This window comes from Loxodonta africana, chromosome 23 (genome assembly GCF_030014295.1).
Source record: "Loxodonta africana isolate mLoxAfr1 chromosome 23, mLoxAfr1.hap2, whole genome shotgun sequence".
NCBI classification, from domain to species: Eukaryota; Metazoa; Chordata; class Mammalia; order Proboscidea; family Elephantidae; genus Loxodonta; species Loxodonta africana.
The window spans coordinates 66,516,071-66,529,836 of record NC_087364.1 but is presented as its reverse complement, the minus strand read 5'-3'; the positions used below and the strand labels follow the sequence as shown (position 1 = coordinate 66,529,836).

General features: G+C 42.5%; 1 protein-coding gene across 1 annotated transcript in view; it reads right to left on the bottom strand.

Moving 5' to 3' along the window:
* CPA3 (carboxypeptidase A3) overlaps nt 1-12,398 on the bottom strand; it is a 32,118-nt gene extending 19,720 nt beyond the window's left edge. Inside the window, exons 1-3 of the mRNA XM_003416213.4 lie at nt 11,751-12,398; nt 11,577-11,652; nt 7,911-8,035 (exon numbers count right to left, since the gene is read on the bottom strand). Of these exons, the coding sequence (XP_003416261.1) occupies nt 7,911-8,035; nt 11,577-11,652; nt 11,751-11,818 (269 nt within the window). The 5' untranslated portion in view covers nt 11,819-12,398. The remainder of the gene's footprint in view (nt 1-7,910; nt 8,036-11,576; nt 11,653-11,750) is intronic.
* Between the last annotated feature and the right edge of the window lie 1,368 nt (nt 12,399-13,766).

Genomic DNA, 13,766 nt, shown 5'->3' with positions numbered 1-13,766 from the left:
AAAGCATATGTATATCAGTAGGTAACAGCCGACAGGAAAAAAAAGGAAAAAAAAATACAAATTTAGAAGAATTTAATAAGCACCAGGGTCAGTGGTCTCTTAATGTCAAAAAAACAAAAACAAAAAAACAACCCAGTGCTGTTGAGTCGATTCCAACTCATAGTGACCCTATAGGACAGAGTAGAACTGCCCCATAGAGTTTCCAAAGAGCGCCTGGAAGATTTGAACTGCCGACCCTTCGGTTAGCAGCCACAGCACTTAACCACTACACCATGTCCCCGAACCCATGTAGGTAGGTTGAAGTTGGCCTAAAATGCTTTGCTTTGGTAGCTTTAATCACCCAGGAGGCTACCATTCTCTTATAGCACTGTAAGAAAATCAGTGTTGATAATGATGTTGCCCTTGTTCCCTGCTGTGGAGTGGGCCTCCGACCTTACGCACAACAGGATCGCACCATTTGTGATACAAGAGTTTTCACTGGCTGATTTTCAGAAGTAGATTGCCAGGTCTTTCTTCCTAGTTCATCTTAGTCTGGAATCTCTTGCTGAAACCTGTTTAGCTTCATAGTAACACGCAAACCACCAGTGGCAGATGGGTGGTGGCTGCGCTTGGGGTGCGTTGGCCAGGAATCAAACCCGGGTCTCCCACATGGAAGGCAAAGATTCTACCACTAACCCACTATTATTGCCCTTGTTTATAATGATAATCCCCCCTAAAGATAAACTATATTCAATATACTCTATTTCATAGGGCAGAGAACTGTGAATTATAATGGAAATATTTCAATGAAAATATTTAAAATAAATGATTTTTTTGGGAGGTGTACTTTTCTGAACAATTTTCTTATTTGGATTGACTTCATATTAAAAAAAGGTATCACTATTTTTGTTAATGACGTGCGTATGTATTTTTCTTCTACATTAGTAGTGAGTCTTATGCAGGGAGGTGCTGTCTATTTTTTCACATCTGTGTCTGTTCTGACCTGATCATTTAAGATGTGTCTTACATTGTTGTTAGGTGCCATTGAGTCAGTTCTGACTGATAGTGACCCTATAGGACAGAGTTGAACTGCCCCATAGGCTTTCCAAGGAGCGGCTGGTGGATTCGAGCTGTCGAGCTCTTGGTTAGCAGCTGAGCTCTAAACCACTGTGCCACCAGGGCTCCAAACATTGTCGAATAAGGAAACAGTGACCAGTGGGAAGAGTGCTGGCCCTCTGGTCAGACATTCTTAGGCTTCAACCCCAGGTCAACCACTTAATATTTAGTGTGATCTTGGGCAGGTTAACTTATCTCTCTGAGCTTCAGCTTTCTCAGTCTTACCGTGGGACTAAACATACCTCCCAGGACTGAGGCAAGGATGAAAGGAATTGAACTATGAAAAGTGTATGGTACCTAGCAGGCGCCCTGTGACCCTCTGGGTAATAGTGAAGTTGAGTCACAAAATGAACAGCCACTCTACAGACTTTACATGTCCTTGAGCCAGACTTTGGCTGTACGGAGTCGTCTGGCTCTTTCATTTCTTCAATGTCTTAGGATGAGGGAGAGTGATTCTGGGGACCTCCACTTGACTTGTGGGTGTCTCTGGGCTGATGGACTGACTGACTTGAGTTCTGAAGTAGAATGCAAACGTAGCGTACTCCTAACTAGAGTTTATTTAGCACATGGGACCAAGCGCTGCTCCTGAATATTGATTCCCATTTCCAGCGCTGAGAAGCCCGTTGTGATGCACAGTATATCTCACTCACTGGGGCTTTGCTTTGACTTATGAGGAGTCTGGGATTTCTGAGCAAATACATTTGTGGCAGTTATTTTGGAATCGGGTGGGGCGTGGCGTACTAAAACTCACGCAAAGCCTGAGAAGGTTTGCTATTATATTTTGGGTGGTCACTCCAGATAGAATAGTTTTAAGCTAGAAAAGAAGCCCTGTGGGCTTTGCCCCACCTGCATTAACAGAAGTAAAAGAACCAGGCACAGGGACATTTCATGGTCCCCAGGGTTGATTCTTAACACCAGGCACTATTAATTAGTCGCAGGAAGCTGGAATCGAAGATATTTTTAGACTAACGCGTATCGGTTTAACTCTTGTGGTAACAGCAGCAAAGGAGAATTGTGTAAGCTGAAATACCATCTTGCCACAAGCACAGCTGTACCAGGACTTCAACTCATACCATGTTGTTGCTGATAGGGACTGGAAATGAAGCCTAAGGCTGGAAATTAAGAACCTAGGGCCAGATGTTAATTTCATGAGCCTTCCCACCAACCAGCAGCCAGGCTCGAGCAGCTGAAACCAAATGACTTTCTCTCAAATAATATTTTAGTCCTCCAAGATTTGCTTAATTTGTTAAAAAAATACTCCTAAATGTAGGTGGAATGATACATAATTATCACGGGGGATTCAGCATACAAATGGCTGATGTTTATTGAGACTTTCCTATGTACCAGGCACATTGCTCAGCACCGTATTTATATTTTCTCATTTAATCTGTTAATGAGAACACCACTGAGTCATCAACACTGTTAATCAGGTAGCATTATCATCACTACCATTGTTACGGAAGTTAGGTAGTTTCACCAAATTGGCACAACGGGTTAAATGCAGAAGCTGGGATTCAAGTCTAGAGATGCCCGACTCCAGCACCCTGGCTGTGAGCCGTTATAAAACAAGGCCTCATCATGAGTGGGCTCCCAGTGTTGCCAGCAAGCCGGTGCTCTCCTTAGTCTGTAAAGGGCTGCCATAAGGGGTTTGCCAGTGGACCAGCTGTCATGGAAGCTTGTGTCCCAAGGTCAGGGGGCAGGTAGGAGGTTCAGAGAAGAAGCAAGATAAATCCTACTTTGGCAATTTCATGGCTCCCTCCCTCTACTGATTTTAGAGTTACTAAGATTAACTTGAGGAAGACCCTCAACGAGATAGATTGACACAGTGGCTGCAACAAGGGGCTCAAGCATAACAACTATAGTAAGGAAGGCACCGGACCAGGCAGTGTTTTGCTATGAGTTGGAACTGACTCGATGGCACCTAACCACAACAACAAGAAGGACTAGAGGACTGTGGACCAGTGTATCTGACTGTCGTAGGCTGTGTGTGTGTGTATACATGAAACAGGGAAGATGTTTCAGGAAGGCAGAGTTGTTGTTACGGCCTTAACTGGACTCCCTGTATGTCTATATCCCAGCAGGATACCCATCAGTTTCAGTTGAGTTGAATCTGACTCAGAGTGACCCTATAGGATAGAGTAGAACTGCCTCATAGGGTTTCCAAGGCTGTAAATTTTTATGGAAGCAGACTGCCACATCTATCTTCCACAGAGCACTGGTGGGTTAGAACCACCACCATTTCGTTAGCTGCCGAGTTCTTAACCATCACACCACCAGGGCTCCCCCCAGAAGATTCCAAACCCAAACCCATGGCCATCCAGTTGATTCCGACTTACAGCGGAAGGACAGAGTAGAACTGCCTGATAGGGTTTCCAAGGCTGCAAATCCTTACCGAAGCAGACTGTCACATCGTTCTCCAGCGGAGTGACTGGTAGTTTCAAACCGCCTACCATTTGGTTAGTAGCCACGCACTTTAAGCAGTGCATCACCAGCAGGATAAGGCCTACTGAAAGAACCTGGTTTCAGGTTTCCACAAGTTCCCATTGTCTCCAGTAACTCCCTACTCGGGCTACCATGCATCAAACTGCACTTACTGACATGGTTTTCCCAGTACTTGAGGTATATCTTTATGTTGAACAGTAAACTTGAAGGCACTCAGTTATTCACTAGGAGAGAAAGGGAGCCTTTGATAGCTTCTAGTAATCCTTTGTCCCACAGTGTGTGTGTGTGTGTGTTTATTATCCCTATTTTACAGATGAGGTAAATGAGATTGAGAGAAGTTAAAGAAATTGTCAATGCTGAATGTCTAATTCATGGTTTAAGTGGGACTGGACCCGAACCTGCTTTTTTACTGACCACACTCTTCTGCTTCTCACCATGACCAACATCTCTTGGGCATTTGTAGTAGGCGAACAACTAATATATACAGATATGGAGCAGAAGGAAAAATGAATGGGAGGGCTATTATAATGATTTATTTGATTGAAACACGTATTTGGTAGGACTGTGGATATACTTGGGTTGTGAATTTGTGTCTGACTGAACATTTATTAGATAATTAGACATTAATATGAAGTGGTGATTACCGCTGCGATAGTTTGGCACACGTCTCTTGAATTTCCCACATAATCTTGTGTGAATCCTAATAAGATTTTGCTGTATTGTACTTTTTAAGTTTTACTATTAAAAGCTCAGCTGCTAACCAAAATGTCTGCAGTTCGAATCCACCAGCTGCTCCTTGGAAACCCTATGGGGCAGTTCTACTCTGTCCTGTAGGGTCGGTATGTGTTGAAATTGACTTGACAGCAACAAGTTTGGTCTTTTTTTTTTTAAATATAGGAATAATTATTTTCTGAATTGCCTTTCATTAACGACTTTTTATTTTCTAATGTTAATGTTTGATTAAAGAAAAGGGAATGTTCAAGACCAACTACCTAAAATGTAAAAAAATTAGTCACAAAACGAGGATTCTAACTGATGAATTGCAATATGGTGGCTGCCCTTCTTGGCTTAATCCAACAGACATGCTTTCCTTTAGGCCTTTATTCACCAGTCTGCTCAGCTTTGTTCGTGTATGTATAGTATTCATTTTTTGGACTCACCTTTTATGTTTTGAAAAGTGTAAATAAAAAGAAAGCAAGTACGCTTCTATCTCAATAATTTAATTTCTGAAAATTAAAAAAAAATCACACACAGATGCTTTAAGCTAAATAGTGGTTTATATGCACTGCCTAATGAAGGGTGTCTAAGTAAATCCTTGTGTCAAACCAGCCTCTTAATATGGTTTTATTCAGCCTGGTGCCCGGTTCCAAACAGATGTTTCTGTTCTGAGAACCCTCTTCTGTTCCTGACTGACACCAAGTAACACGTATAATTAATATGCAAATAAAATTATCTGTATAATTAGTACTCAGAGACAAGATTTTAAATAGTTCTTGTCTGCACGGATCACTTTACATATTTATATTTCTGAGGAAGGTAACTATCTAATTATGTGGATTTCCCACAACTGTAGCTAATTTGGGCCAATTTCTAGAAATCATGTTCTAATTAGATAAAACTAATTTTTATAGGTAATTTAACGGTTAGATTCTTGGTGTAGATAGCAAGAAAGTATCTTGGTATAAAAAGACAAGTGAAAAACACACTATAAACCTGTATTGAGTCAGGCCAGGAAAGGCCTAAAGGACCAGAGAGGAGAGAGGGCTGATGTTGAGTTCTTTGAAAAAATGGAGTGACAGTCAGCTGCCTGCCTAGTTCACCTCTCTCCTCGTGGTGGTTACTCCCCTATCCACACGCAAGTCAAGCAAGTAGCTTTTTGTCTCCATCACCAGGCCATTAAGAAAAACATAATGCCTCACTTCACTCTGCTGCCTGAACCAAATTATATCAAATTTGGCCAGAACACTACTGTATTTCAGCTTGGGCTGGATACTTTGTACGAATTAGTTGATTATAGGAATCCAGATCAGGTCAATACTAATGAAGTCAAGCAAAGGGTGAGGTAGCCAAGACACACATTCGAGAAGCTTATACAGCACGGAGGGGTGATTCTTTTAAGTGGAAGAATCAAAATGGCATCCACACGTTAGCATAGGCAGATGGTCTATGACGGATTCCTAATTTCTGGGATGTTGGGGGTATATTTATAGAGTGTCTCAGGCACCCTGCTTGCATAGTGGTTAAGCACTTGACTGCTAAGTGAAAGGTTGGCGGTTTGAACCCACCAGCCACTCTGCGGGAAAAAGATGTGGCAGCCTGCTTCTGTAAAGATTATAGCATTGGAAACCCCGTGGGGCAGTTCTACCCTGTCCTGTACGGAGGGTCATGTCTATTTCTAATTTTAATGGTGTAATTTATAAAAACATAGAAAAGCACATACCACTGTATTAATTAGAAAAGGTTAAAATGCTGGTGTAGGGGTCCCTGAGTGGTGTAAATGGTTAATGCAGTCAGCAGCTGAACTGAAAGGTGGGTGGTTCGAGCACACCCAGAGGCACCTTGGAGAACAGGAATGGCGATCTACTTTAGAAAAATCGCCGTTGGGGGAAAAAAACCCTATGGAACACAGTTCTCCACACATGAGGTTGCCATGAGTAGGAATCGACTTGGCAGGAACTGGTAAAATGCTGGTGTAAATTAATTTTGAATTACGTTTTCCAAATTTATTAACTTTTAAATTTCATTCGCAGCAAGTATTTCTAGCTGTAACAAAAATAGTGATCAACAGCCATCAGAAGTAATAGCTTGCTACTTTTTAAGCCATAAACGGAGTAAGCCATGAACAGGGATCGCTTTTGGTTTGCTTGTCTTATGTATGTCTTTCCTTAATTTCAATATTGTTTACTTTTATTAGGGATATTGCAGCAATACTGTAAACACAAACAAGAAGTGACCCCCCCAAAAAAACAGCAGGAAATCCTGCCCTGCAGCGTATGACATCACTAACTTCAGTGGGATCTTTGTGTCAGCCAGGATCAGAAGGCTTTTTGAGTTAAAGCACTAAATTAGGTAGCAGAGGCATGAAATAGCAAGTTCAAACAAACAAAACAACTAGTGCTTAGCTGCGTTTTGAGAGATGAGGGTCTCACTACAGAGGGGAAATACTGGGATGGTGAGAGCTAGTAGAATTAAAATAGGACTCCCCAGAACAACAAACCTGTAAATGCTTGTTTTGTAAATTACATGTTGACTTGGGATAATCATTGTTAGGGCTCCTTTCCTGTTCCCCAGGGCCCAGAACTCTGCCTGGCCCATGATTGGTGCTCAGTAAATTCTAGTTTTCCCTTACTTCTCTATGGGGCCAGAATGACTCCTTCTGCACAGTGGGCTCTTTGAGATTCTCTCTCTCATCTAATTTGTGTCTTACTGTCTTACTTTGCCTTTGCTTTCTCAGAGAGAGAATTTCTTTCATAAAGAATGACTTACTTATTATATATTTCGCATTCCCATATCTCTAACTTAAAGGTAATCATTGTGGAGGCCACCCTTTATGTATCAGGGAAATTCAAATGCACGAACATGGCACTGGCAATCACTGGTAGCTGGTGAGCTCTGGGCTGATTACCTGTGGGCAGTGATGATGTATGCTAAAGCACCTGTGTGCTCATGTGGGCTCCCACCTGTGAACAAACCGGCTTTTGGAGATGGCCGATCTAGGTCATTGTCATGTTCTTTCGGATCAGAACACACTGAAGACAGAAGCTGAGCTACCAAGTCTGATCTTATTACCTCTATTAAAACAAAACAAAAACCCAAACCTGTTGCCATTGAGTCGATTCTGACTCATAATGACCCTCTAACGTCAGAGTAGAACTGTCCCATAGGGTTTCCAAGAAGCAGCTAGTGGATTTGAACTGCTGAACTTTTGGCTGGCAGCCTGAGCTCTTAGCCACCATGCCACCAGGACTGCATTATGTCTGTAAGCAGGACTGAATAGTCTGTTTGTCAGTAACTGTGAATTTTCTCTTACAGATAAAGAACTTTAAGTTTTTGGGGTCCAGTTAAAAATTAGTTCCACTCTAATAAGTTGCTCAGGGGTCCCCGGGTGGCACAAATGGCTGAGTGCTCGACTACTAGCTGAAAGGTTGATGGTTCGAATACATCCAGAGGCGTCTTTGAAAACAGGTCTGGCAATCTGCTTCTGAAAGGCCACAGCCTTCAAAACCCTGTGGACCAATTCTACTCTGCACACATGGGGTCGCCATGAGCCAAAATCAACTCACTAGCACCCACCAACAGTTCTTCGCTCCCCATTTCAAGACCCCCAAAACTTCTGCCTATCCAACACGTTTGGATGTATACATAGGACTTACTTATACTGCATTTGATTTTGGTCCAAGGCAGACTGGATGAATTGGGAGTCCTGTTCACTTACTCGGAAATCCACCATCATATTAGCAGTTATGTGGTGGGTGGCGTCTGGATACCAGAAGTCAAGCTGCCAAGGTGAATTCAGTGTTAGTCACAGTTTTTTGCGTGCTTACCCAATGTATATTTATTAGAAATGATTATATGTCATCACCATGAAAGGAATTTGTGTTTCAGCGGTGACCAAGGTCTGGGCCGTCTTAAGAGATTTTTTGCAAATATATTTAGAAGCTACTGAATATTAGGGAGTGGGTAAGAAACTGTTTATTCTGATAACTTTTTCAAGACAACCCCCCAAAACACCAAACCCATTGCCGTCAAGTCATTCCAACTCATAGCAACCCTATAGGTCAAGGTAGAACTGCCCCCTAGGGTTTCCAAGGCAGTAATCTTTATGGAAGCAGACTACATCTTTCTCCCATGGGTTCGAACCACCGACCTTTCAATCAGCAACTTGCCACCCAAGGTCCCTTTTTAAGATATAGTATCTGTATATGTGGAAAGAATGGTCAACTTTTGGCTAATCTGTTTTCTCCCACCAGTTTGGGGTTGATTGGGATTGTTTCACAATTGATTCAGCTGGAGCTTCTGGCTCTAACTGAGAATTTAGATTAAATTCCCCTTAGTCAGCCCTCAAGACCAGATGCCTCTGTGGATGCTGGAATTCCTGGGAGGTTTGTATCCAACAGATGCCGTAACCTCCCAGCTCTGTCATTTTTCTAGCAGTATATCCTTGGGCAAGTTACTGATATTTTTTGAATTTCAGTCTTCTCCTCTAAAAAACGGGGCTAACATGACTCGGTTGAGAGTGTTGTGAAAGTTATTAAATAGGTCCGGCCGGGACTTGCGGGCATCTCACAACTGCTAATTCCTTTCTCTTTCTCTTCCCCCAGCTGAGAATTTCAGAAGGTTGGTGAATGGTCCCAGAAGTACAGAATTTAGGTTAAAAAAAAAAAAACTTTGAGAAGATTCCAATTCTTGTGGTTCTTTAAAATCACTCTCATTTTCTTGAGCCAAATGAAGTACAACTCCCCAACCTGGCAAATATAGGGAAATGCCAGTCATACCAAGTTTGTAACTGAGTCTGCTTGGCTGTTTCTTAGTTGTATCTCATGCTACCTCAAGTTCAATCAGCTACATGGCAATATGATGCTACTATGAACAAGACAGGGCCCTAGTGGTGCAGTGGTTAAGCGTTCGACTGCTAACCAAAGGTCAGCAGTTCGAATTCACCAGAAAACAGATTAGCCAAAAGCTAACTATCGTTTCCACATTTATAGATACGATGTCTTAAAAATGGAGCTCCGGTGGCATGTTGATTAAGAGCTCGGCTGCTGACTGAAAGGTTGGTGGTTCGGACCCATGGAAGAAAGATGTGGCAGTCTGCTTCCATAAGGATTACAGCCTTGGAAACCCCGTGGGGCAGTGCTGCTGTGTCCTATAGGGTTGCTATGAGTCAGAATTGACTCACTGGCAATGGGTTTGGGTTTGGTTTATGAACCAAACAATCTGTTTATTTTGATCAACTGCTCTAACATGGACTGGACATACGAGAGGTGTACCATTTAAAGGAGAGTTTGGCAGGACCATCTAATCACAATAGCAGTTCCTCTGTTCTAAAGGGGTGACGTGGGGCAGGATTGTAGAGGTCAGTGCACTTCCATGAGTGTTCATAAGCTCCAGGCACAAACCTGGGCACCATGGTTATAAAGGCTAGTAAAGGACTTATGAGAAGCAGGAGGCTTCATGTGGGAGACAGAAGCATATATGCATGTTTCCAAAATGCCACCCAATACCAGGGGCAAGCACGGGGTGCTTATGGAGGACGAGGAGCCAAACTAGGTCACAAGAGTCTATAGACAAGGCTTCCTGTAGGAGATGCTGTCTGAGCCAGGTCTTGAACGATAAGGAGTTAGCTAGATAAAAAGGCAGAGAAACACATTCCTCCTGAGAAAAAGTGTGAGGGACCAAAGCTGGTGGGTGTTTAGTACTTCTGGAGTATGGAAGTGAGGAAGAGGGCGGAGGAACAGGGGGCTGTAGAGTCTGGCAGAGTTTAGATCATGAGGGCTTTGAATGCCATACCAGCACCAACAGGAGACATTTCTACAATGCATATCATGGCCAGACCTGCTTCTGAGAGCTTCCCAAATATTACCAGTATCAACAGTTTCTATCAAATTGGTTCCAACTGATGGCGACTCCATGTTTGTCAGAGTAGAACTATGCTTCATAGGGTTTTCAATGGCTGTTTTCTTTGGAAGTAGATCACTAGACACTTTTTCTGAGGTGTCTCTGAATAGCTCAAACCTGCAACCTTTTGGTTAGCAGCTGAGGTTGTTAAGTGTTTGCACCACCTACCTGTACTCTATCATACCCGTTGCTGTCAAGTCAATTCCGACTCATATCAACCCTATAGGACAGAGTAGAATTTCTCCATTGGGTTTCCAAGGAGCAGGCTGGTAGATTGGAACTGCCGACCTTTTGGTTAACAGTCTGAGCTCTTAACAACTGTACCACCAGCACTCCATTTGCACCTCCTAGGGACTCATATTAGGTCACTTAATCTTTATAATAACCTTTTGAAGTAGGTATGATTATTATCCCCATTTTACAGAGGAGAAAATTGAGACCCAGTGAGGTAAAGTAACTTGCCTAAGGCAACAGAGCTAGTGTAGAGCTGAGATTTGAACCTAAGAATTTGTCTCTCAGATCTGTGCTCTTTCCATCCTAGGCTGCCTCTCACTAAAGAGCGTTAAATGGAGAAACACGCTTGTCAGCTTTTAGAGAGAGCAATCAGGTTGCAGTGTGGACTTGGCTTTACGGGAGGCAGGACTAGAACCACCAACACTAGTTAAGGGGCTATTGACACTATCCTGGTAAGAGGTAACGAGGACGTGAACTGAGCAATGGTAGTGGAGTGGAGAGGAAAAGTATGGATTCGGAAAACATTTGGGAATTAGAACAAGCTGAACGTTGGATTGATTTGATGTGGGTGATAAAAGGGGATATGACTAGAATTAATCTCCAATTCGATTCTGGGTTTAAATCTCTAGTGTGTGATCTTGGGCATTTAATTTACTGTCTCTGCACTTTATTGCTGTTTGTAAATGGGTCCTGTAGCATCAACATGGCAAATCTGTTGCAGAATTTGCAATGATGTGTGTAATGTGACTGACACAATGTGCCTTGTGTATAGTAGCAGGTGAATGAAGGATACAGTATTTTAGCGCTTTGGATTTTAAGGAGTCCCTGGATGGTGCAAACAGGTAAGCATTTGGCCGCTAACTGAAAGGTTGGTGCTTCAAACCCATCCAGAGGTACCTCAAGAAGAAAGGTCTGGCGATCTCCTTCGGAAAAATTAGCTATTGAAAACCCTGTGGAGCACAGTTCTACTTCGATACGCATGGATTTGCCATGAGTCGAAATTGACTCAACAACATCTACTTGATTGGTTCTTAAAGGGCTGACCTAACTTTAAGAGTCTTCTTTTAAAATGGACTTGCTCTTGGAAAGGGTCATGGACACTGAAAAAGAAAGGAGAGGAAGAAGAAGGAACTAGCAACTTTTAGAGAACAGAAAGAAATGATAAAATATCCTTCTAAATACTTTACCTCCCTGGTTTTGGCCAAGTCCTTTATGATGTTTGCTTGTGTTTCATCCTGGGGCTTCACGCGAAACACCTTTTCCCTTTAAGAACATGAAAGATGAAAGATGTGAACTGTAAAGAAACATTCCTTAATCCTCTTGCCACACAGAAGACTGGAAGACAGGGCAGTGAGATTTACCTGTCAAAGCGGACAGGAGCAATCGCAAGGGTGGTAGCGATCAAACCCATGAGCAGGATGAACTTCATGATTCTGCTTTGCTGGCTTCAGGGCCCTCAGCCAGTTTTATGCCTCAGCTCTTACCATGAGGAGCAGCTGATTTCCTCTTGGGGTTCTGTTGGATGAACTATCTCCTCCCCTTCCGTATCTCTGGTGGGGAAGGAGAAGAAGGGTGCGGCACTAATACTGGGTATCACACAGTGGTAGGCATACTGCCGTGCTACTAGCATACCTTTTACAATAGTGAATGCCCATTTTACAGATGAAGGATGGAAGACAAATTACTTTAGCAAATAACTTGCCCAAGGTGGCAGAGCTAGTATGTTCCCAGAGCTGAGATTTGAACTCAGCTCTGTTTGTCCTAAAGTACTACCATTCTACTATGCTTGAGCTGAATGATGGAGGGAATTAGTTTTAAAATTGTACTTCTCACCTGAGATGAATTTGGGTGTCTAGCCACAGAAGTTTGGTGGATGGTTCTTAATAATGTGAGGAATCTAATGTAATATGTGGTTTAGAAACTGGATGTAATTTGTTAAATTAAAAGCATTCAAATTACAAAGTGTTCCGAATATACTAAAAATACTGTACCATGGGCAACATTAATGCGTTTACCATCTAGATTTTATGATGGTAGTATTTTTTCCATATTTGCTCTGTACCTCTCTTTGTAAAGAAATGTACCTTATAGGAAAAGCTGAGTACCCTGGTTGCCACTGCTATCCCCTTCTCCTCACTTGGTCCTCAGAGGTAAATCGAGGCAAGATAATATCAAAGCTCAAATGTTTCTTCATTGGACGTTATCTTCAGAATCTGGATGTTGTAGGTGGCCCCCCCATAAAGCTTTTTAAAGGTTGATTTAATGAAAGCCATTTATAGATCATTTTAAACAGTCTCTGGGGATTTTCAGTCATAAACGAAACTCAGCTAATCATGGACTATTTGTGAGAAGACAACACCCTTCACCTAGAGCCATAGATTACCTAACAAAGTGAGTGAATTTATGTAATCAGGTAAATTATTAAAATTTCCTGTTAAAAATTACCTCTTCACGTTGGCAGATGTACAGATGATCACATATGAAACTCCTCAGAGTTATGGTTGTATATTTTTGTAATCACTCTAATGTTTTGGGGGAGATGCCCCTGTATAGCTGGGCCCCCTTATATGAACAGCAGCAGCTGCTTGTTCCCCCCACTCTCATAGTGTGGGATAAAGCAAGACTTTCTTTTATCCTCCTAAGAGGTTCCCCTTCCCCAACTCTGCAGGTTAAGGTGTGAAGGGTTTACAAATGTTTTTATGTTCTTGACATTGGGTAAGTTTATCAGCACTGTTGTTGTTAGGTGCTGTCCAGTCAGTTCTAACTCACAGTGACCCTGTGTACAACAGAACAAAACACTACCCGGTCTTGTGCCATCCTCAAAATTGTTGTTATGCTTGAGCCCATTGCTGCAGCCACTGTGTCAATCCATCTTGTTGAGGGTCTTCCTCTTTTTCACTGATCCTCTACTTTACCAAGCATGATGTCCTTCTCCAGGGACTGATCTCTCCTGATAACATGGCCAAAGTCATCTTGCCATCCTTGCATCCTTGCTTCTAAGGAGCATTTTGGTTGTACTTCTTCCAAGACAGATTTGTTCATTCTTTTGGCAGTCCATGGTAAATTCCTAAAGCAAATGCTTGTTCCATTGTTTTTGTCTAAGAGTGTTTTCCATCACTCATCTGTCAGTTTGGTGTACTGTGGTGGCTTGTGTGTTGCAGTCATGCTGGAAGCTATGCCACTGGTATTTCAAATACCAGCAGGGTCACTCATGGTGGACAGGTTTCAGTGGAGCTTCCAGACTAAGACAGACTGAAAAGAAGGACCTGGAGATCTACTGAAAAAAACTGGCCAGTGAAAACCTTACGAATAGCAGCAGAACATTGTTTGATATAGTGCTGGAAGATGAAGCCTTCTGGTGGATGTGATGTGACGTG